Source organism: Mustelus asterias, chromosome 16 (assembly GCF_964213995.1).
Source record: "Mustelus asterias chromosome 16, sMusAst1.hap1.1, whole genome shotgun sequence".
Taxonomy (NCBI): domain Eukaryota; kingdom Metazoa; phylum Chordata; class Chondrichthyes; order Carcharhiniformes; family Triakidae; genus Mustelus; species Mustelus asterias.
Genome location: NC_135816.1, coordinates 53489211 through 53514047, shown reverse-complemented (window position 1 = coordinate 53514047; position 24837 = coordinate 53489211). Strand labels below are relative to the sequence as shown.

At 44.1% G+C, this 24837-nt stretch overlaps 1 protein-coding gene across 4 annotated transcripts in view; it reads right to left on the bottom strand.

Moving 5' to 3' along the window:
• The window catches only part of afap1l1a (actin filament associated protein 1-like 1a), a 179252-nt gene that overhangs the window by 32011 nt on the left and 122404 nt on the right, over positions 1 to 24837 (bottom strand). For all 4 annotated transcript variants that reach the window (XM_078231138.1, XM_078231136.1, XM_078231139.1 and 1 more), the window contains 7 exons: positions 21814 to 21993; positions 17923 to 18006; positions 14837 to 14930; positions 10494 to 10643; positions 5644 to 5855; positions 2650 to 2795; positions 1941 to 2022 (listed from right to left, as the gene is read on the bottom strand). In XM_078231138.1, coding sequence (XP_078087264.1) covers positions 1941 to 2022; positions 2650 to 2795; positions 5644 to 5855; positions 10494 to 10643; positions 14837 to 14930; positions 17923 to 18006; positions 21814 to 21993 — 948 coding nt within the window. The remainder of the gene's footprint in view (positions 1 to 1940; positions 2023 to 2649; positions 2796 to 5643; positions 5856 to 10493; positions 10644 to 14836; positions 14931 to 17922; positions 18007 to 21813; positions 21994 to 24837) is intronic.

The following is a 24837-nucleotide window of genomic DNA, read 5'->3' as shown; positions in this document are numbered from 1 at the left end:
AAAGGGTCAGGATGATTGACATTTACATTGGGCTGTGGTAATAAGGAGAATTTTTTAAAGAAAGTGTGAAGTTATCAATGAATGCTTTTTTAAAAAGTTTTTTTACACATCCACTGTCATACAGATTTAATTGATTCTATTCCATGTAGAGTGGATGAATGGGTATGGAAGTATCATAGCTTTGCGTAGGAGCCATGAGGGACCATGGGGATTGTTTGGAGGGTTTGAGCAAAGCTTGGCATGAGGAGCATTGGGAGAGTGTGGAGGGGTGTGTATGGGGTGAGATATGGAGGATTTTAATGTTTTTATTTTAACTGGGATGAAGTCCCACAACACCGGGCCTTTTAGACAGACCATCTCTGGACCCAGTAGCTTCTGTGGCTGCCTCCAAACTTTCTCCTGGGTTAGCTGGCCTGACTACAGCCTGCAGTCCACCCTCCCTCCCGACACCCCCCCCCCCCACCGCCCCCAAAACCCACAATAAAAATTCAGTTGTTGTGAGCACTTTTTCCCCGAGGCAGATGGGCCGAGCCAGGATTTTTCTTGACTCCTGATAGCCAGTTTGAGGATGATAATCCAGCCCAAAGTAATTAATCACAGCACTTGAGAAGAAATTGAGAAAATTCAGGGACTAAAAGGCAAGAAATTCCCAGAACATGATGGCCCATATCCTAAGTTTCTAAAATAGGTAGCTGCAGAGATAACAGGTGCACTGGTTATGAGGGTGACACGGTGGCACAGTGGTTAGCACTGCTGCCTCACAGCGCCAGGGACCCAGGTTCAAATCCGGCCTCGGGTCACTGTCTGTGTGGAGTTTGCACATTCTCCCTGTGTTTGCATGGGTTTCCTCCGGGTGCTCCGGTTTCCTCCCACAGTCCAAAGATGTGCGGGTTAGGTTGATTGGCATTGCTAAATTCACCCTAGTGTCAGCGGATTAACAGGGCAAATGTGTGGGGTTATGGGAATAGGGCCTGGGTGGGATGTGGTTGGTACAGACCTGATGGGCTGAATGGCCTCCTTCTGCACTGTAGTGATTCTATGACTCTATGATTTTCCAAAGCCGCCTACATTCTAGTATAGTCCCAGCATTTTGGAAGTTATCAAATGTAACATTGGGATAGAAGAAAGGAGGGAAGAGAGAAAACAGGGAACTTCAGGCCTGCTAGTCCAACATAAATCAACACATGTAGAAAATCAAAATATGATCAGGTGTAGTCAATGTGGTTTTACAAAAGGAAAACCATGTTTGATAAATTTATTATAGTTATTTGAGGATAAAATGGTTAGGGGAGAGGGGAATCAACAGGTGTAATATACTTGGATTTTCTAAGAGGTGGTTTGATAAGGTGTTGCACAAAAGATGAATACACAAGATAAGCGCTCATGGAGTTGGGGTAACTGGGAAAGAAAATGGCACGTTGGTCTTTATTGTAAAAGGACTGGGGTATAAGAGTAAGGAACTCTTGCTACAATTGTAAAGGGATTATAGACAAACTAGAATACCATTGCAGCTATAGGCCGAAATTTTACTGCCCCACCTGCCATAGGAATCGAAGTGGGCAAGGGATGGACCACGGAAAGGTCTGTTGATCTCGGGCGGGATTTTACGGTTTCGGGATGAGCAAGGCCATAGAATCCCGCACACAGTCTCCACATCTAAAGAGGGATTTACTTGCCTTGAAGGCGGTACAGTGAAGGTTCACTAGATTGGTTCCTGGGAAAAGATGCATTTAACTGTGCATTTCTGAAAGCTAAAAGTTGCTGGCTGCTTCATCTCATTATAATCGTCAGTGCTGTTAGCCTCATTATTCCTGTCTCAAAACTGATCCATAATATTGGTAACTTAAAACATCTCATTAAAAATTTGATTCTTTGCACAATTTGTTTGAATTTCTGTTTAAATGTTTCTACAGAGCACTGCTGTCCACTGGGTATCTCACCTGTACTTTCTCATATGGTACTTCATCATATGTTCTGGAATCGGACAGATAAAGTGCTGAATTATTTGAGGAAGTAGCCCACCTAGATAATGAAACAAAATAAGTTAATCGACTAAACATGGTCATATTCTAGACTGAGAAACAGAAGTACACCAGTGAGGTTTGCAATCTACAGACTAAGAAGGAGGAGGTTTCAGCTTTTATTTACTATCTCGACCCCCGCGCTGAAAGAGCACATCAATATTGTGTGAGCAAAGAACTATGTTAGCTCACAAGTGCACCATATTCAAAATTAGTCAAAATGACTAATGCTCACTGTCCCAACCCACACGTAAAAACTCACAGGGCTGTTGGAAAGAAGGAGCAAAAAGAGTTAAAACTTGTGCAAATTCCTTCCTGAAATTGATTAATGTATTTACCGTTTAATTCTGGAAGTTGCGGATGGAGGGAAGATTTAACATGGCAAATGATAATGAGCTACTCGCAACAAGAATGAGGCCTGTTGTTCATTATATACATAATATTTGATTTGATTTATTATTATCACATATATTAACATACAGTGAAAAGTATTGTTTCTTGCGCTATACAGACAAAGCATACCGTTCATAGAGAAGGAAACGAGAGAGTGCAGAATGTAGTGTTACAGTCATAGCTAGGGTGTAGAGAAAGATCAACTGAATGCAAGGTATGTATACAGTGTACTCACCAGAAGGAGTGTCTAACTGCATCCACTATGTTTGCTATTGTTTCCACATCCACATAATCATAATGCAAAGCCTCTGGCTGTGTGGTTGAGCCTGTCTCTGCAAGCAGAAGTCCCAGCCACCTACCCATCTCCTCAGAGGAGTTCGTCTGTAATAGACACAAGGGAGAACTGTGAATGGTACTCTAGCATCAGTTAAAGAAGTCATAATGCAAAACAAATTCCTTAATAAGGAAGTAATTTGGAAGCATTTCTTAGAAGGCCGAGAGAAGATTTGATAGTTATTCAAAATCATGAGGGATTTGGAGACAGTAGATAGAGAGAAACTAATCGCAATCATGAAAGATCGAGAATGTTAGTTCTCAGATTTAATTTAACAGTCACTGGCAACAGAAGCAAAAGCAACACAAGGAAAACTTTCACATGCAATGAGTGGTTAAGGTCTGGGCACTGCCCGAGAGGCAGGTTCAGTTGAGGCACTGAAATGGGAATTAGGCCATTATCTGAAAGGGAAGAATATGCAGGGTTATGGGGAGTAGGTGGGGAATGGCACTAAGTGAATTGCTCATAACGAGAGCTGGTGCCATGATGGGCCAAATGGGCTCCTTCCATACTGTAACAATTCTACGGTTCCTTAACAAAACGTTTCTCGATTCACATTTATCAACTTATGAATATATGACTGATTTACATGATCTCACTTTTGTTATAAATGTCCAGTATTATTTAAAAAAAAGACTTTTGTGCTCCTACATTGATACCATGCTGTACTGATACGTTTATAATGCAACCTCAGAGATTTATTGAATTCATCATATAGAATAATGAATGTCTTTTGAATTAATTTTTGTCATATTAATATTGAGAATTTGACAGATTTACGAACGATTCTCCAACGTTATATTTGACTGTAACTTTTTTATAAGGTTTTTTAAACACTATTAAAGAGACACCAATGTGGCTGTTAATGTTGTAATGTGTGCTCAAAAATGCCCTTTGATGAATTGATCAGAAGAGCTTAATGAGATCCACTTACTTTTTGTGATTTACTCTTTTTGTTTTGCCAAGTTTTTGCTCCCCTCCTTTCCCTAAAAACCTTGACTGCTGAGTGAGATACTTCACCCCAGTGATGGTTCATGTGTGAACTTTGATGGTAAGTATCAGGAGGTTATTCAATCATAGATAAAACAGACTCTTTAGTTTGCATTCACTTGTGTTTTCCTTTGTATGTTAAGTGTTCAGGGAAGGAAAGCGCAGCTTGAAACCTGACCTCATTGAGATCTTTTTAAATTGTGAAGGGTTTTGATAGGGTTGAAGTAGAAAAGATGTTTCCACTTTCAGGGGAGTCCAAAACTATGGGTCATAAATATAAAATATTGACCAATAAATTCATGAAGGAATCCTGGAGAAATTTTTTAATCCAGGCAGTAGTGAACATGTGGGACTCACTACCACATGGAATGGTTCAGGCAAATAGCACAGATGCATTTAAGGGGAAGTGAGGTGAGTACATGAAAGAGAAAGGAATAGAAGCAGATTTTGAAAGGGTGAGATGATGGTGCAGGGCAGAAACACATAGCATAGACCTCTTGGGCTGAAAGGCCCATTTCTGTGCTGTAAAATTCAATGCAGTTCTAACTCTATGTCACTTGAATCCTTCCTCATCTATCCTTCACACGGACTCACTTCCAGTAAGGAAAGCAATCAGGAACAGGAACTCCTCTGTAATTTAACTGGTGCTGAGGTCAATTGCAGAATCCCTGGTAGCTAAACGTAGCTAATGCTAAGAAGAGATGATGGTCAAAGCTGGGACCTTGTCCGTCTGTTCACTGTTAGGAACATAGAATCAGGAGTAGGCCATTCAGCCCGTTGAGCCTCCTCTGACATTTAATACGATCATGGCTGATCGGATATTGAAATGCCATTTACACCTACCCTCACCATAGCTCTTTATGTTATTGTTAATCAGAAATCCAACAATCACTGCTTTAAACATACACAGCGACTGAGCTTCAACAGATTCACAACCCTCTGTGTAAATAAATTTCTCTTCATCTCAGTGGCATCCCCCTTATTTTGAAATTGTGTCCCCTGATTCCAGACTTCCCAAGCAAAGAAAACATCACACTTGCATCTACCCTGTCTATTTCTTTAAGTATTTTGTAGGTTTCAATGAGATCAGCTCTCATTCCTCGAATCTCTAGAGAATATAGGCTCAACGTAGGTATAACTGCTGGGGATTGGGGGGGTTTGGTGGCTCTGCAGTGGGGGTGGGGGCGGCAGATGGGGGCTGAGGGAGGGGGGCCGAGGCTGGGCACAGGCATGCATGAGGCGTCAGCAATCGGACCATGGGGAGGGTTGGAGGGCCAGTGATGCGGGGGTCATGGGGCTGGCCAGCGTTTGAGCTAGCAGCATAGCGCATGCACAGTGGCCCGCTCAGCACTATGCTGCCGACCTCTCCAGCGGGAATAGGCCCCGCGCCCTGAATTTCAGCATAATTCATGCTAAGGCACTCTGCAGTGCACAGAATGTGAGAGATTCATTTTGAGACTGCCACTGGAAGAACCAGCGGGATTTACTCCAGTTTTCACACAAATTCAACACTTAGAATCTTTCTGGGAGAATCACCCCTCCCAGGTCTTGGGAACTTAGCAGTCCCATTAATTTCTCCAATGTAGCCTTCTTGTTTATAATTTTCTTCAACTCTGCATTCTCCCAAGTCTCTTGGATATCATTTAACAGCTCATTTTTTTATTGCATGATCTCCTTGCGTCCACTGTAGTTAACTATAGAATGATCCACCATGCAATGTAAAGGAATCAAAGGAATCAAAAATATTCAAGGAGTTCCAAGTGCAGTTGGATACTAGTTTGAGTGAGCTAAAGTAATCCAGAATGAGCTTGAGATGCCAAATCTATTCTTTTCTATTCTCATATTTAGCTTAGTTTGTTCTTTAATCAAAATTAGCTATTGCCTGATAATTAATTATAACTGCACCTCTAGCACACAAACATCCTGTCCATTTCGAAGGATCCGGAAAGCAAAGGGATGTTTTGGTCCGAATCCTGGTATCACCTCAGACCCCTTCAGCACAATGGAGTTCACATGTGTCCTTAGATCCGTCCTGTCCTTGTGGAAGTACAGTGTATTGCCTTTCAGTCGACACCAGCGCTCTCTCCAGTAGTTGTTAACCATCACATTAAGGTAACCTGGAATGGAATTAAGAGTAAAACATGACATACATCACATTTAAGGCAAGCTTGAGCACAAAAGATGATTACGAAAGGAGGGAGGTCAATTTGTTCACTTCGTGTTGCAGACAGTGCATTACATCTCAATCAAATCCCATTGATCACGACTTTGCTCTACGTATTGGTAACATTTCTAGGTTTGTCACAGCTATGCAGTAGAAATCTGATTAATACTCTCCGAAAGAATCTGAATTACCATTCTAGTAAATGACAGCATAAATGTATATCTCAAAAAAGACAGGCTACTCCTGAATTTTATTTGTAGGTCAGATTTCCCAGTATCTTCAGGCAACGCACGGATCACCTACAGCTGGGTTTCTCCAGTCCCGCAGCAGTGACCGGAGATTTGGTTGAGCGCCAAATTCTCCGGCCTCGCTGGCAGTGGCGGCAGGACAAATGGGACCAAAGATTTCCGACCCTACTCTCAAATTTGCGCTGATGTTGCATTGAAGCAGCCATGAGGAAATGGACAAGAATGACCCGGTGATAGTGTTCTTCTACCTATCTCTCTTTCCTTCACCAAAGCAAAACGCCTACCTTGTACTTCCCCAGAGTGATATCATTGAGGTTGGCTAATCACACATCGAAAACTGCTTCTCACCACTCCGTGGAATTGCAGTTTTATGCTTCCATCAAGCTATGTTGCCAAGGTGAGGGGATATTGTTGCTGGGGCAGATGAACAGGTAGATGTAAACAAAGAGTTCTTCCACTCTGCCCTTAAATTTGTCACTGCCCTAACCTCAGATGATAATCAGTGGTTATGGAGTATCACCCACACCAGTCACCTTGTGGACCCAATGAGGAAGCTGGCTAAATATTGCCATACAATTTGTGCCCAACAAGAACTGCGTTGAGACCACCCTACATCAGGTTTATGCGCAACCCTCACAGTCATTGACATGGATTCAAATCAAAGTCCCAGAGGTGAAAGGTCACAGTCTAACCCTCTGAACTTCCCAGTTCATTTTCAGACCATTTCAGACTTAAAGGATCTTATAGACTCATGGAATCCCTACAGTGCAGAAGGAGGCCATTCGGCCCATTGAGTGTGCAACAACTCTCTGACAAAGCATCTCACCCTGGCCCACCCTCCTGCCCTATCCCCATAATCCTACGTATTCACACTTTTAATCCCCTTAACCTACACATTTGGACTGTGGGAAGAAAGCGGAGCACCTGCAGGAAACTCACACAAACACAGGGAGAATGTGCAAACTTCACACATACAGTCACCCAAGGCTGGAAATGAACCCGGGTCCCTGGCGTTGTAAGGCAGCAATGCTAACCACTGTGCCACCGTGCCACCCAAGTTGGAGATTAAGGGGACACATCAATATGGTGACGTGCTCAGCGAAGGAAGTAAAATATTTTAAATCAGAATGTCCAAGCAGGCAGGCTCCTCCAGAGGGCTCACTGGAGCTGTGGAGTGTGGCCTTCTCTGCCTGTGGCCACTGCTTTGGATTACGTAGTGTCCAGCTTTAATCACCTTTAAGAGGGACTTTAAGTTATTTAAATTAGCAGCTCACCTCTGCAGGCATCTGATCAGAAACTGGTCCCGTCACTGGGAGACTTCCCCGGCAGCAGGACTGCAACTGCTGTCTCGATACAGCTTTCCCTGTTCTCCCACTCCACCTCCCAGCCTGCTACCCTAGACATGGGGACATCCTGCTAATTTAATTTTTAATTCATTCGTGGGACATGGGCATCGCTGGATGGCCAGCATTTATTGCCCATCCCTAGTTGCCCTTGGAGGGCAGTTGAGAGTCAACCACATTGCCGGTGGCTCTGGAGTCACATGTAGGCCAGACTAGGTAAGGACGGCAGGTTTCCTTCCCTAAAGGACATTAGTGAACCAGATGGACTCTGTTTATCCCTTTTACTTCAATCCTCAGCATTTCGATTGCTTCTTTTCCGGAACATCTAATCCTTTTTATCTTGTTTGGGCTCTCCGCTATTTCACTTAACACAAATGACAGTGGAAAGATTTGCAAACTGACCTGAATCCCATCCTCATTTGATATCCATAAATGCCCAACTTCTAGTACTACTAGACCAATGGATAGACCAGGAGCAGCCAGGTGACCTTTCTGTGGCTTAGGGCACCGGGGCCAGTTAAGGCAGATTTACTACCATACCAACTAGAAACTGTAGCTCAAACTTCTGTCAGAGGCAATGAGTCCATAAAAAGGAACAAGGTATGAATGAGGATCTATTAAGTGAGGGAAGAACACAAACAAGATACAAAGGGTTGTATACTATGATTGTGGAAGTTATGACCACACAAATGAGGTACTACTGAGAGGACAGTAACCATGGTACTAATCACATTATAATTCAGGGAGCAAAATTGTACAGGGAGTCAGCTGGGAGGGGATATTGGGCGTGGGCAGCGGTGGTGGGGGGCGATGATGGATAGAAAATATTCAGATATAGTTTAATTGTTATTGAAAAAATCAACACTAATGATTATTTTGGCATTGTCTGAGGTGCTATAACATCTGACTATATTTACTCCAACTCCTCTATAGTCAAGCAGCCGCTGTTGTTTTGTTGAAAAGACGACCTTCATGTAGGCAAAGTTTAAAAAGGGTCACTTGTTAATGGCTTTTGTACATACAATTATATTGCCAAACCGCTAGCTTTACTCATGAAGCACGAATCCCTAAAGCCCAGTTATATTTACCACGCTTACTTACATGCCAAATCTATCCTGACACCTTGTAAACCTTTCTCTACAGCCTGACTAGAACATTAGCAGTCTTAATTATTCCCAGCATCCATGTAACTTTTTGCTGAGATCGAGCAAGCAGAAGAGAAACATACAAGTGAGCCATATGGTGCAGGTGTCCCTGATAAGTGTCTGGGTGGTGGGAATTGCTGAGACTCACCAGACATATGGCCAGCAGACTGAAACTCTGACCTTTGCTGGAACCCAACCTGGACTGATACAGGCCTATGATTGAGTGCTTGTTGATTTGAGAATGACTTTTCCTGGATGAGTGCTAATGGATTTAGCAGCAACTGTTTCAGTGAAATCATCACCCTTGCCAGAAAGTCAAATGCTCTTCTTAGAGTTGGTGGAAAATAACGAGAATCTGTTAATGTTTCCAGATTACCGCACGACAATTGCACGCTCCATTCCTTAATGGGAGCCTGATCTTTGTCCTAATCTCTTTGTGTCTGGACTGGTTTCTCTGTATACTTGTCTAAAGACTACATGTTCAGGCTTCTTGCCCTTCACTCTAGATTTTTCCTCTCCACTTCTTCGGAATATTGTGAACAATGGGTGGGATTTTCCAGCCACGTTCGTCCCAAGACTGGAAAATCCTGCCCGTGGTCAAGGGATCTTTGCATGGTACCTTCCCGCCCGCTACAATTCCCGCGGCAGCTGGGATGGAAAAATTCCACCCAATGTTCTTGTTACAATTTCATTAATGTGCGGGGCCAATTTTTCTCAGTATCTGGTCTCTTTAAATTGTTTTGCACGGCTGCGCACATGCATTATTTATCACAGAACAAAAACTGCATGCTAACATTCAGGCTGCTGAGCACCCTTGCACCTTAATTGGACTACTGGTCGTGAAGTATTCTGAACATGGCAAGTTATTATTGGCATCCAGTCAGCTGAGTTTACAGGCAACTCCATTTATTTTCTTTGCTCGTTGCTGGGTGAATACTAAAAGCAATATGGGATCTACCATTTAGAACATTACATTTGTTGGTGACCGCCTTGATGATTGAAATGCACTGACAGGTGTGCTGCTGGCAGACCAGAAAGTACCCAGGTTATGTTAAACTCATGATCCCAGCCAGCAGAGCAGCAAGGACATTACAATGGGCTGCAACAATCCAGGCCAGAAAGGAGATCTCCAAACGTGCTTGTTATTCAGCCGTGGATCTCTGCTGAGGACAAAATCAAACTGAATTATGATGTTCCTCCAGTACAATGCTCACATATAAACAATGGCCACCAGGACGGGAGTGTGTGGGGTGGGGAGGTGGAGGGGGCGGGGGAGGTGGTGTGAATTCTGCTGGTACTTGTGGCACCCTATGAATAAGTGCCATCAGAATAAGTGCCACCAGTTGGCTCTGACGAAGGGTCATCCAGACTTGAAATGTTGGCTCTATTCTTTCTCCACAGATGCTGTCAGACCTGCTGAGATTTTCCAGCATTTTCTGTTTTTGTTTCAGATTCCAGCATCCGCAGTATTTTGCTTTTATCTTAGATTCTTTTTATGTTTTTGGTATCTAGCCTTCAACCTCCCAGGTGAGCTTCACTTCTGTGATGGGGACAGCTGGTATGCTGTTCTCACCAACTGTACCAAGGAAAGGTCAGATCTGTTTGAGGCTAGGGGTCAAGGGAACTCTTAATGTAGCAGCTTTTTCCTCCTTGTAACAAGGGCTTTGTTTGGGATGCACAGATACTCTGTGCTCACATGGTCATCTGAAAACTGGAAAGCAATGTTGAGTTGGGGTTATGACAAGAGTGTGCAATAAAGACTGGTGATTTTTAGTCGTATTGTGACAGTTACAAATACAGAATGTGCCGGAAATATTTATCAAACCAAGTAACAGAAGGTAGGATTAGTACTGACCACAGCATGGAATGTCCTCTTCTGTTGAAGAAGTCTGTTCTTCAGTAGCTTGCTTCTTCTTTGCCAAACTCATGATGCGTGTAATCTTCCTCCCTGCAGCCTTGCTAACGGTGCCTTTCAGTTCAGCCAAGCCACTCCGCTTCCCTTTGACTATTTCATCAGAAACAATAAATGTGATTAAGTCACACTGCTGCATATATCTTGCATAAAACGAATGATGCTCTCTTGCTTGTGGAATGCCAAGGAGGATTAGCTGCTAGACGGAGAATAATTATTCAATCGCTCATTCCCATCTCGTCCTTCAGAATTTGACAGCAGACACCTTTTATGTTTGTGGAAAATCCCGGACTGCGTCAAACAAACGTTATGGGGGCGATTCTCCCCCAGAAATTGACGAGGAGCTGAATAGATTATTTAAATTCTAATTTACATCTGATTAGCAGGCCCGGGACTGAAGTCTCCGGGCCCGCTAGCCTTACCCCCTCCCCCCACTCCCCCCTCCCACCAGGAGTGGCTCACTCCAGTGGGATTTACAATAACTCCCCACTAACAGGGAGGGGGTGTCCTGAACCCCGCTGGAATGAATGGGGGTCATGGAGGTTCGGGGTGAAGGGGGGGTGCCCCCTGGGCATTGCCACCATGGCAGTGCCCGCCTGGCCCCCTAGCACTGCCCAATGGCCAAAGTGGTAATATACAAGGGGCACCTTGGCACATCCACCGGGCATCGGGCAATGCCAAGGGGGCGAGGCCAGAGGGGGCAAGGCCGATCGGTGGGGGGTCCTGCTGCCAGTGACAGAGGGAGGTGCTGGACATCGGATTGGGGGCTGGGGTCGGCCTGCCAGGGTGGGGACTGCTGTGGTAGTGGTGGTGGTGGGGGAGGTGGGGCGGCAGTGGGGGAGGTCAGGGCTTCTGGTTGGGGTGGGGGGGGGGGGAAAGAGGGGGGTGGTCCGGGCTAGCCTGGACATGTCCAGGGGGCCAGCGATCAGGGGATGGGGGGGATCGGAAGGGCAGCGTTGCGGGGTCGGCCAGTGATCAAGCTGGCCAGCGATCGGGAGGCTGGCAGCGCGGGGCTACTGTGCGTGCGCCGATCTCTGCTATGACAGATCAGCGCATGCTCAGCGGCCCACTCAGTGCTATGCTGCTGGCCTCTCCAGCGGGAATAGGCCCCGCCCACAGATTTTTCACGTGATTTATGCTAGGGCACTCTGTGCACTGCAGAGTGTGGGAGATCCATTTTGAAAGTCCCGCTGAAAAAAAAACAGCGTGATTTACTCCATTCTTTGCACTAATTAGGCACTTAGAACTTTTTTGGGGAGAATTCCACACTATTTCTTTCAAAGAGAAACAGCAATTTGTGCATTTTATTTAGAATAACCCTGAGCGTCTGGTGTAAATGGTGGATTTTCTAAGGCAGCAGGTTTAGCCCTCATTAATTCTGTCATTGGAAAGCATGCATTAATTGAGGGAAAGCACGTATTTTAGGACTAATGTAACTCTGGCATATAGGCTTGTGCCCCAAATTCTGCCCTTATGCATGAGTGCTCCATCAGAACAGCAACAGAATTTTCAGCCCAAGACTTATTTTGAAATCCACCAGAATCATTAATAGTTTGATTTTAAAAAACTGAAAATTAAACAGTCATGGCTCATCAGGAAATATCTCATGGCCCACATAATTCTGGTGCCTTAGCAATCAGAACTATGTGTTACTTGGAATTCATTTTCCACATCATCATATATTTGCATTTAGCATTTTCTAATGACATAGGAAGTTAATATGCAAGCTGCTTTTTAAAAAAAAACTTACTGTTAGTTTAAAAACACAGGCAAAAATAGATGCTCAGTCTATACATGACTGTGGCTGAACCTTTATGCTTCTCGGAGTTCTTTCCCTGCACTTTTTAATGTATTTGAGACGTGCCAGGGAGCTATTTTTCTGATGTGATATTACATCGATTCTATGTTCCACCTGGAAGCTCAAGTCAATACAAACAATCCTCCTGCACTCTACAGGAAGAACAGGGAGTTCTCCCTCGCCACCAAAGCAGATTAAGTGGTCCTTCGTCTCACTGCTCTTGCTGCTGTGCTTGCCTTCAGCACGACAGTGACTGCACTTCAGATGTCCAGAGAATGAGAAAAGGCACAACACGAATCAAGATCTCAAATATTAGTCAGGACTCCCTCCTTATTCTTTTATTTTGAGTGATCGGCGAGAATTACAGAAGTTGCTTTTCCTGCTGTTGTTACTGATGACACCGGATATTCAATTGGACGAAATTCAATGCCGTACTCGTACTGAACTCCGAGTTACATTTCACAAACCTGATATGAAATGCCGCCAATTTTCTGTGTTGCTGTAATTTGCAGCACAGAGCAGTGGGATCATGTTATCGATTTTTTTTGTGCACGCTCGCACTAATACATGTTCAATGTCAGCACATCAACCCTACTGATGTTAGTCCTTTGTAACATTTGAATAGTGAAGTGGTAGGCTAGGATTGCAACAGGGGAAAATAAAAGACCTGATGAAAGCATTGATTTGGTAGAGCCTTCATCTGCAGTTTTAACTGGTGTGTATTCTTTTGTTTCCAAAACAGTTCACCCCTTGATGTGGTTGGTCTCCACTTAAAACTGGCATATATAATTTGCACGGTGTGTAATATCAAAAAAAGATCAGGGGATGGGGGGGTGATTCTCCCAGCCTGCTACGCTGTTCTAGCAGCACACTGGGCCGGGAGACGTCAGCGGAGGCCGTTTAGCGGGCTCCCCGCTGGAAGCCACCGCCTCTGCGCATCTCCGCGCCAATGTTTTTTGGAGTGATCAGCTCTGTGCCAGAAATCAGTGCGGAGCCAATTTAAATATTGAAATTGCAATTTGCATCTCCCCCTCCCAGGAGTGCTTCCCTCCAACTAATGGGGAACAGGTGGCCCGACCCGCTGGAGTGAACAGAAGCCAAGGAGCACCCCCCCCCCCCTTGCTGAGAGAGAGCTGGAAGGGGTGATCATGGCTGGCCATCTGGGTGGGAGAGGGGGGATATAGTTGGGGCTGCTGGGGAGGACTGACGTTGGGGCTTTCCCTGGAGAGGTCCGGGAGGCCAGCGATCGGGGTTAGGGCTTTGGAGTGGCAGCGATGCAAAGTCATGGGGCTGGCTGGCGATCGAGCTGGCCAGCAATCGGGAGGCCAGCAGTGCAGGGCCACGGTGCACGCACCGATCTCAACGCTGACAGATTGGCATATGCGCAGTGGTCTGCTCAGCACTGTATGCTGGCCTCTCCAGCGGGAATGGGTCACGGCCCCTGATTTTTAAAGTGAATCCCGCTAGGACACTGTGCAGTGCTCAGAATACAGTAAGAAGTCTCACAACACCAGGTTAAAGTCCAACAGGTTTATTTGGTTGCTACAAAATAAACCTGTTGGACTTTAACCTGGTGTTACAAAGAACAAAGAACAATACAGCACAGGAACAGGCCCTTCGGCCCTCCAAGCCCGCGCCGCTCCCTGGTCCAAACTAGACCATTCTTTTGTATCCCTCCATTCCCACTCCATTCATGGTGTTGTGAGACTTCTTACTGTGTTCACCCTAGTCCAACGCCGGCATCTCCACATCAGTGCTCAGAATGTCAAAGATTCATTCTGAAAATCCTGCTAAACAAAATAGCGTGAGTTACTCCAGTTTTCACGTGAACTTGGCATTGAGAATTTTCTTTGGGAGAATCGCCCCCCCAAATTTTGGAGCTAACCAACTTCCAAAAGCCATTGTAAGCAAGCAGTTAAAATTTGCATGCAATTTCTTACTAATTCTTTAAAATAATTTAGAATAAATGATCAGATTCATTATTTTCATCTCTTGCTGCTCAATATATATCTTAAATCGAAAGAAGCCTCTCTCTTTTTTGAAATTCTGAAAGTATTTTTCCTCCTGTAAGTTTTATTTTATTCGGCTGAAACAGAATTTTTAGTAACCTGAATAACATTAATGACTTGAAGCTGATAGAAAGTGGACCCTGTAGGTAAATATATGAACATATATCAAAAAGGACAATAAAAAAACCAGTTGGCATTTTCGAGCCTGGTGTAACTTCTGTACATTAGCACCTCAATCCTCCTTAATTATCCAGCCTGAAACCTGGAAAGGGCAAAAGAATTTTAGGCTAAAATTGAAAAATGTCAAGAGATTTGCTTACAATCCCCAAATGCGATATTTTAACTTTATGTTAACTTGCATTGGTGGCACAGTGATTGATTTTACTTTGTTTCTTTCAGGGCTTGCTTGGAAAAGGACTAATGGAACTGGAAAGGACAGAGTTTGAAACAACTGTTTACATTGCAGTGTACTGACTTACCATGTTCCCTACTTTCTCTGCCATTAACTGGAGATCCGTTCTCCCCTGTTACTACACTTTCAGCGTCTGAGGCCTGTTTTTCATTTGATAATCTCTGTAGGAAGGCATGGAAACCAAGATTAATCTTTTGTTTTTACAATACCAGGAAGCCTTACTCTTGTTTTCTCAGACATCTGCCTAGAGAAACATGGTGTGAATGGGACAGCAGCAAGAACAGCAATTCCCACAATGGAGCTGAAATTCCTGCCTTTGCTAACTCTGATAAAAAAAGTAATGAAAAATCATTCTTTGTGTGTGTCTATTTTTCACTGAAGATACTTCACTTTTATTATTTCATATGCTTTGAGAGGAATCTTCTGGATAAATCTGGTAATAGCTACTGTATAAAAGTTTTACATTCTGCCCATAAACCATCGGAAGATTTCTATTCAATAGATTTAAAAAAATCTTATGCATAACTTTGCCAGCTAACTTATGGTCTGTTGTAGTCACCATATGTTTCAACATGATGCAAATATATAAACATTCATATTAACTTTTCTGGAGAATGACACTTTTGCAGCAGATAACTTTTGTTGGCAGTACTATCCAACAATAATTCATAGTTTGCATCCTGAACAGTGGTTTGGTAACTTGAGATTTAATGGAAACAACTGCTGAATTTTTAATCTTGTGTGTACTGATTGTATAGATGGTATTCTGCATTATGTCGTCATTGTGTTAGCACAAATCTGCCGCCAATTCATTCACTAGAGCTTGTGAGGCAATAAAATGGGATGATTTGTTTGCTAGTTAGCTATTCGGATTGGACTTGTATAACAGATTCTAAATAAAAAGGAAGTGATAAATAGATTTGTTGAAAGAAATATCTGCTCCTGCTTACATCATAAGAAATCTTAGAAAACTTGCTCGTAGTCTAGTAGACTGATTTCATTGGAGCAAAGGTTAATCATTGCACCTTCTATCTTCACACACACATACAAAGTCAAGAAATGGTAATTGTTTGGGCAGTAAACCATTGTGAAAATTCAATTAGTTAATAGAGCATTGATTAAGTGTGAGCTGAACCTCTTTCTATTCTATTCATTAGCATATTTGACTATATAAAAATGGTTATTTTCAGGTGCTCGTATTAATTTAGTTTTCTGTGATTGTCATTATTTGATATATTTTACTCCAACAAATGAAGTAGTTCTCTCACTTTAGCTCTTCCTGCTCCATGTATACTACTATATCCCAATCAGAGAGGCTGAGAAAATAATCCACCCCTGGGTTTCTACCATTATCACCTTTCAACTAAGTGGAATGTGAGGGATGCACTTCTCTTCCTCTTCCCTGGAGAACCTGCCTCATTTTAACAGCAAAGCTGGAACTTGAACACAACTTAGACCAGAATTTCATTATATTACACGTGTCATGTGTGTGCCTTTCTGGAATGAGATCAAAGGTAGCGAAAAAGTTAAACATTTATTGTTCCCTTTTTCCTGAGGGTGAAACATTACACTGTGGCAATGGATCCACAGCTACTGGAGTGACTGGAAAGCAATCAGCGGTAATACCCAGTTGATCCTGTTCTCCATCCTGTGGACAGGTCTGAATCCAGCTACTTTAACACACATCAGATGTCAAAAGGGACTTCTTGGATTGTGTAACAAGCATGGTGCATCTACACAGAGTCATTTAGACACCTTAAAGCGATTTCTACAATGGAGCTTCCAAAGTGTGATGCAACTTAAATCACCTTTGCAGCAATAATGGGGGCGATTCTCCCAAAAGTGCTGGATTGGTGGGAAAACTGTCCTAGATCACAACTGTTTTTTCAGTGCAGCTTCTCACGTGAATCTCCACACTCTGTGCAATGCAAAGGTCACAATCGGAAATCTCATAAAAAACCCAGGGGGGTCGGGGCCCCCCTATTTATACCGGAGACTGACAGCTCCGGAACTCTGCGCATGCGCAGTGGCCCCGATCGATCAGTCTCCCCATTTGCCAGCCAAGGACTCCTGCAGTGCTGCAACTCCAGCCCCACGCCACACGGCCCGATCGTGGCCCCACAACCATTCCCGGCCAGCCCTGACCCACCCACCCCGGACTGCCCCAATGTCCAGCCCACCTCCCCCTCCCACCCCTCAGCAGTGGTGATCCACCACCTTCCTCACCCCGGCAGCCCCCCCCATAAACCCCTCCCCCCCCACCTCCCGGGGTCAGACCACCCTGGGAGGCAGGCCGGCTCCCCCAGCAGACCAGCCTCCCCATCCATCCCGATCGCTGGCCTCCCTCCAGCCCAGACTGATCCCCATGCAGAGTGGCAGTGGGTCCCCCCACCACCACCTATCATCCCTAGACCCCGCCCACAATAGGCACCGCCACCTTGGCACTGCCCAATGCCCCCTGGGCATGGGCACTTGCCCCATGGGCAGTGCCAGGAGGCACAGGCTGGCACTGCCAGGGTGCCCACGCCCAGGGGACACCACCCCCCTGTTGCCCGACCCCCTGGGGGGCTCCAATTGCCCTCTCTTCACTACGGCGGGGTCTCCCGCTGGTTCCCTGAAGGTGGGAAGCTACTTGAAATCCCGCCGGAATGAAGTACCCCTGGCAGGGTGGGAGATGCTATCGGGGCCGGCACGGAACAGATAATCACATTGAAATGACATTTAAATTACATTTAATACATATTCAAATTACTTACCTCACTTCCTGGCAGACGTCTGCACCTTCCCGGTGGTGCCATTTTCTTCCGGTTGGGAGATGCGCGAGTAAATACTCGCGGGGAACCCGCAAAATGGCCGACACGCGCATCTCCCAACCCGACCCGCCAGAAAAATTGCGGGTCACAATGGGAGAATCGGGCCTAATATGTCCCAAGGTTGTGTGACTCTTCTGACATTTTTAGTATCAACATAATCCAGGGGAAATAAATATTTAATTTTACCTCATTTTGATCTAATACCAAAAAAAGCACACACAACACACGTGTAATATAATGAAATTCTCACTTTTGAAGTGAAATTGGTCTGAACTTCAATGGTTTGTGTATTTATTTCACATAAAATATTAATTCCAGCACAAACATATCTTACATTTACCTTTTCCAAGTCTAATTTTGGTAGGAAAAGTGGTGATGTTGATCCCTCAGAACCATTGCACTGATTGCATATGTCCCTAATTATCTAAAGAAAAAAAGCAAATCACATGAACCATGAAAAATCCATTTTGCGTCACACCCACTTTTTACTTCCATTGAAGTCAAAAGGAAGTTTATTTCAAATTACCACCATTGAAGTTGGAGTTCCCACTGGCAACATAAAAGACAATCTGCATTGCAGTTTCAATTAGAAAAGCATATTGGCCAACAGAAAAGAGGAAAGAGCAAAGAAAATGGAAATGGGGTTATGATATCAAACTTCTGGATTTGGGGATTTGGGAGAAGATTAGTTCATTATATTGAGTGAGCAGTTTCATAGAATCCCAACAGTACAGAAGAGGCCATTCGGCCCTTTAAGTGTGTACTGACCCTCCGAAAGAGCACTCTACCTTGGCCAAATCCCCCACTCTAACGCCGTAACCCTGTGCATTGATCATGGCCAATCCACCTAACCTGCACATCTTGAACACTAAAGGCCTGGTGGTGAAGGAATGGAACAATGCACTGGGGAAAGTTTAAAGTTTTATATATATATTTGATTTGCACAAATATGTTTTGTGTATAAGTTGCTTATCTATATAACAGTCACGATGAGCTTTCACTATTTTTCCATTGGTGACCTAGGTCAGTGGAGTGCCTGTGGTCAGATCTGCTGAGGTTCTGTCAGGGCTTGTTCTTCCGCTTCAAGCATTTCTCAAAAGATCTGACACCGAAATCCATGTGGGAAACAATGCAAGGAAACTGTGGAAGGATTTCACACAATCGCACACAGGCCTGGTGTGGGATCAAGCTATCTCGATGGGGAGATAAAAGTTTTTTTCTAACTGTAACTGATTCCCTCTGAGAAGCTTTTAACAGTCAGAGGAAAACCAGAGTGGAAAACTCAAAGGGATCAGATATCAGACAATAATATTTAGGATTATGATTCAAACCGATACAAACAGGATTCACTCCAGGAAGAGTGTCTATTTTCTTTCTCTGCTTCCCTAAGCAATGATACAAGGACTGACATAAATAAAATCCTCTGGACACAATCTTTTAATTTGCTCCTGTACTCTGAAGATGCTCCATGGAAATACTAACGGATTTAGTGAGAACGTATCAATGCCCGCTTGCTTTCAAACAAAATGATTATTCCTTTGATCGTTTTTTTTTGTTGCTTCCTTTATTAAGTTTGTGAACATCATAAGGAGTTATATATTCAGCTATCAAAGAAGAGTTCTGTGGAGAATTCATTTGAATTAGATTTAATTTACCATCTAGAGTTTCAATTAAATGATCACAGCTTCTTTGAGGAGACTCTCTTACATTTCAGCCTAGAAATACAGCCACAAAAGGTCAACAGAATCATTCCTCTACTCATATTTACAAACTATTTAATTTGATTTGAAAACCCTTGATCACAAATAATCTCTTATTACATAGTACAATGATTTAACTTATTGGATAAGACCCTTTGGTGTTTGTACAAAACATGTGGCCATGTGGGCGACATGGTGGCACAGTGTTAGCTGGGGGACCGGAGTTCAGTTCTGGCCTTGGGCCAATGTCCTCCCGGGTGCTCCGGTTTCTTCCCACAGTCCAAAGATGTGTGGGTTAGGTTGATTTGCCGTACTAAATTGCCCCTTAGTGTCAGGGGGACCTACAGGGTAAATAGATGGGGTTACAGGGATAGGGCCTGGGTTGGATTGTTGTCGGTACAGAGTCGATGGACCAAATGGCCTCCCTGGGCACTGTAGGGATTCTATGATTTTACAGTACTTAATATGTCCCGAGAAGGCATTTTCAAAATCCATCTCTTTTCAAAAAGTGCAATATTGGTAGCTATTTTATTTACAGCATACTACTACTGTAGTACAGAGATCTTGTGGCACAATGGGTATGTCCCTGCATCCGAGCCAGAAACTGTGGCTTTGAGTTTGTCCTCAGGACTTAATGGCCAAGGAAGGTGAGTTCATAAGGTGGCCAAAGGAGTTGATTTTCAACCTGTAAATGCTTCCAGTACATCACCAACGGTGGTAAGAGTAGGAGAGATTCCTGGTCAGCCACGTGATGGAAAGAAAGTAGAAGTCTCTAACCATCACTCTCCATAGCTCCAGATTACAACAGGCATGTAGAAGTGCATGCTACCATAGCAACTTGGACTCCCTAGCTCTCTGCAACACACACCACTGCTAATAATATACAACAAGTTAGATCTTTTATAGATTCTCAAACATAATAAAACATCCCAAGGTGCTTCACAGGAGCATTTGAAACTAAAATATTGCAGAGGCACAGGAGATTGGTGATCAGATGACCACAAACTTCGTCAAAGAGGTAGGTTTTAAGGACTGCCTTGAAGGAGGAAAGCGCGTGAAGGGGAAAAGTGGTGTAGGGAGGGATTGGCTGAGTTTAGGGCCCAGGCAACTGAAGGTGCAGCCATCAATTTGGAGCAATTGGGGATGCACAAGAGGCCAGAATTAGATTAATACAGGTATCTCAGAGATCGTGGGGCAAAAGAGATTACATAGATAAGGAGAGAACGAGCTAAGGAAGGATTTCAAAACAAGGATGAGAATTTTAAAATCAAGATGTTATTTGACTTGAAGCCAACGTAGGTCAGAGAGCACAGAGGAGATAGAAGAATGGGACTTGGTGCAAGTTAAGGCACGGATACCAAAATCTGGGATGACCTCAAGTGTGGTAGAAAGTGAGAGATCAGCCAGGAGTGCATTGGAATTGTAAACTCTACAGATATTAAAGCCATGAATGAGGAGAATTTCAGCAGTAGGTGGGCTGAGGCAGGGGCAAAATCAGATGATGCTATGGTGTTGAAATGGACAGTCTTAATGATGGTGCGACTATGACACCATGGTTGCAGACAAACTGACTTAATCTCAGACTGCTGCGGGGAAGAGGGATGGAGTTTGGAATGAGGATCAAAAGCAATGGCTTCTGTCTTTTCAATGTTTAATCCACACCCACTTTATTTACAGCATTCTACTGATTTCTCAAGGACATTTTAACATAGTTATTAGTTCTTTTCTTAAACCTTTATGAAGAGGCTGATATGTTTGTGGAGTTCGGGCTAATGGACAAAAATAAATATACGCCTGTCCAGATAGAAATGACTGTTGTTGATATGAGTGGATGTGTGCTTGGCTTGCTTGCTTAATGCCCCTCAGCCTTCTATTTTAAGAAGCATTAACCAGTTTATTTTAAATGGGTATGGTTACTATCCCTGTTAAAATAGCTGACAGCAGAATATCATGTGAATATTTTCAACATTTGGCTCATAATATTGGCAACAGTAATTTCAACCAATAAAATGATATAGATTCTGTAAATGTTATGACATTTAGTCTTGTGTTACTGCACTCACCTTTAATTTGTATTCTAAAGTGATAGTCTGAGCGAATTGGCACTTTGAACTTTTGAAATTAGTTAAAATGTCAGCAGGGTAAAGGACACCAATGGTGCTCGAGAATTATTCCAGTGCAGTGATCTGCAATGATCAGGGAAGTAAAGGGGTTGAGGAGATGAACATTTCAATCTCTGTCCCTTGTGTAAGAAATTGCTTCAGTTTATTTCCAAGTGAAACATTTGCAGCTCTTAAAGCACTGAACATAAGAGCTGAAAGCAACCTGCTACTTGAGACTCTAGCAGAAGTTCTGCTAGCATATGGCAATTAGAAATGTAATAGTAGCTTTAATGCACTCTTATCAGCCTGAAAGATCTTGCTATGACTCAAAATCTATGGAACATGAGAGAATATTTTGCACAATGATATGATATCAAAATCTTGGTATTTATGATTTGTCATGCAGATAGCATAAATTGTTATGAGTACCTTTAACCATTCCTCCGCTTGCTCTTTGCTTTGTACAGCTAATACAAGTGCCTCTGTTCCTGGTTGGGAGAACCTTAATTCATGTTTTTTGCGTCGTCCATCTTTAGGCACATAAATAACATTGCATACATTCAACGGCAGCTCCACGTGAGGCTGATGGTCTTTGGAACTCTTGTAACACTAAGAAAAGAGAAATGTTCATTCAATTCGCATTTCTTTGAAGGGATTTCTGCAATATAAAGCAACATTTTTTCCTCATAATTTCCTTTAAGCTAATAGTCACTAAAAACCATGGGCTTGATTTTCGACATTGAGCTTGGAAACTCAAGTTGGTAAAAGGTCTGACTCGGCAGATCCATTTCTCTGGAAACAACCACAGCACACATGGTTTTTGCTCCAGGGGCTAGGCCATGATTGAGTCGGGTGCATTACCTCCAGTGGCTGTTCAGAGGTAACCACGGAAGTGGGCGAGTGCCGAATAGTTAAAAAGCCCGCCTCAGTTTCTAGAGCCTTGGGCAATTCGTAGAGGCTGTTAGGTGGCACAGTGGTTAGCGCTGCAGCCTCATAGTGTCAGGGGCCTGGGTTCAATTTCAGCCTTAGGTGACTGTCTGTTTGCACATTCTCCCCATGTCTGTGTGGGTTTCATCTCATAGTCCAAAGATGTGCAGATTAGGTGAATTGCCCATGCAAAATTGCCCTCTAGTGTCCCAGGATGTGTATGTTTGGGGGAATTAGTGAGGTAAATATGTGGGGTTATCACTGAAAGTCTGTAACTGGAATACTTTCTATAGTTTTCTTTCCATACATTCAATTAGGAAGGCTGAAGAGAAGTAAGAACGTGCTTGTAAATAGACCCGTATTGGATAACCTGCTGCCATCTGATTGAGACATTGGGTAGAGTTAGGCCAACTCTGGATGCATTGGGGGTGATTTTACCATCGCATTGTACCCGTTTTCGGGCGTGATGCCATGGTAAAGTGGGCCGTAAAGCGCTGAGCGCGATCGGTGTGGGTTTTTGCGGCCGGCGCCATTTTATGAGCGCCGGATATCTGTCACGATCAGCCTCTCACCGGAAAGGGCGAGAGGCAGGTTAATATATTTAAATTTATTAAAATGGGAATTTGCATCTGCTTGGCGAGCCTGGTGCTCAATCGCCTGGGCTCGCCCCCCTTTATGACCTTGCTGGGAAAAGTTCTTGCCAGCGAGGGATAGACATGCTCCTCACGAACATGGAGCAGTCGACTTAGTCTCGCCAGTGGAACTGGAGGCCACTGAGGCCCCCTCGGGAGGCAGAGGGCAAGAGGGGGGGTGCCCCATGGGCAGTACCAGGCTGGCAGTGCCACCCTGGCACCTGGGCAATGCCCACTGGGCAGCATCAGGGGTGGGGCTAATGGGGAGGGGCCAGTGGGGGTGGGGCAAATGGGAGAGGGGGCCCGCTGCAACTCTGCAGTGATCGGCGGGGGAAGAACAGCAGGTCCGCGGTCTATGGGGGAGGGAGAGGTCCGTGATCGGTCTGGGTGGCGGTGGGGTTTGGCGGGGGCTGTATCTTGGGCTGCGGGCCCCCACGATAGCGGGTGGAGGGGTGGAAGAAGGTGCTTCAGGCTGTCTGCAGTAGCAGGGGCCTGATAGCTCTCTCTTCATCTGTCAGACCCTTGCTACTGCTAATGCGCGTATGCAGCATCAGAGGGCCGCACATGCGCGCTACCTCTCTCTACAGTCTTTCGGACGCATTAAGCCCTCTCAGCGCGAATCTGACTGCCTGCAAAATTTCAAGTCCGCCCAGCACTTAGAATAAAAATGGTAAAATCGCCCCCATTGTTAATGGGTTTCACATCCACTCCCATCTGCATCAACCTCTGGCATGCCCCATACGTAAAATTCAGGCCCAAGTTATTTCAATAGAAACCAGAGCTACAAACTAAATATAGCACTGTTCAGCAAGCGCATGAATGCTGCATTGTCAGCATGGAGTATATCCTAGTGAAAAACGTAAACTGAAATTTCAAAACTCTCTTCAGTTTCCAAGCTGAATTAATTTAAATATTAATTCTTGCTGTATCTTATTTCAATTGAAGAAAAAAAAGCAACCTCCTTTGGCCTCACAAGTATGCTCATGATTAGATTCAAACTGCAAATTAATTTTCTTACTATAGTTTGTATTGCTTTATTGTTCAGACTAAAACCTTGATTAATTTACACATGTGGCCATTTCGCATCCCATTTTTCCACTTGGAGAATTGCGCCATGTCACCTAACCTAACTCAAATGAGGGCTTTGGAAATGTGTCAACGCTATGTGCTTCAGTCAAATGGTGATCGAGTCTTTTTAGAGGAGACGCAAGTGGTTGAAATTTGTCCATTAAAGGTTTCTTAACAGGGGATCTTCCAAATCTGACCCTCAACAAGATTAACACAACAAGATTCTTTAATGTTAGAACTATATTCACATTTCTTAAACTCATCCATCTTGCAATCAAGCACCGGGTAAGCGAGCAGACTGCAGGTATGCATTCCAACCCAGCTATATTCTGAATTTATGTGCATGGTACTGGGATGTGGGTGGCACAGTGGCAAGCATTGCTGCCTCACAGCGCCAGGGAACCAGGTTCAATTTTGGCCTCGAGTGACTGTGTGGAATTTGCACCTTCACCCCTCAATTGCGTGGGTTTCCTCCGGGTGCTTCAGTTTCCTCCGACAGTCCAAAGATGTGAGGATTAGGTTGATTGGCCTTGCTAAATTGCCCCTTTGTGTCAGGGGATTGGGAGGGTAAATATGTGGGGTTATGGGGATAGGGCCTGAGTGGGATTGTTGTCAGTGTTAGCTCGATGGGGCGAATGGCCTCCTTCTGTAGTCTAGTGATTCTGTATGTAAAAGAATCTCACCTGACGAAGCTTTCTTGACCAAGAGAAAAGCAGAAGTTTCTGCTGCAATAATTTAGAAAAAAAAATTCTTGAATACCGTCAAAAGGAAATAGGGTGCATTAAAATTTAATTTTGCTGAACATATATCCACGGTATAAAAGTGA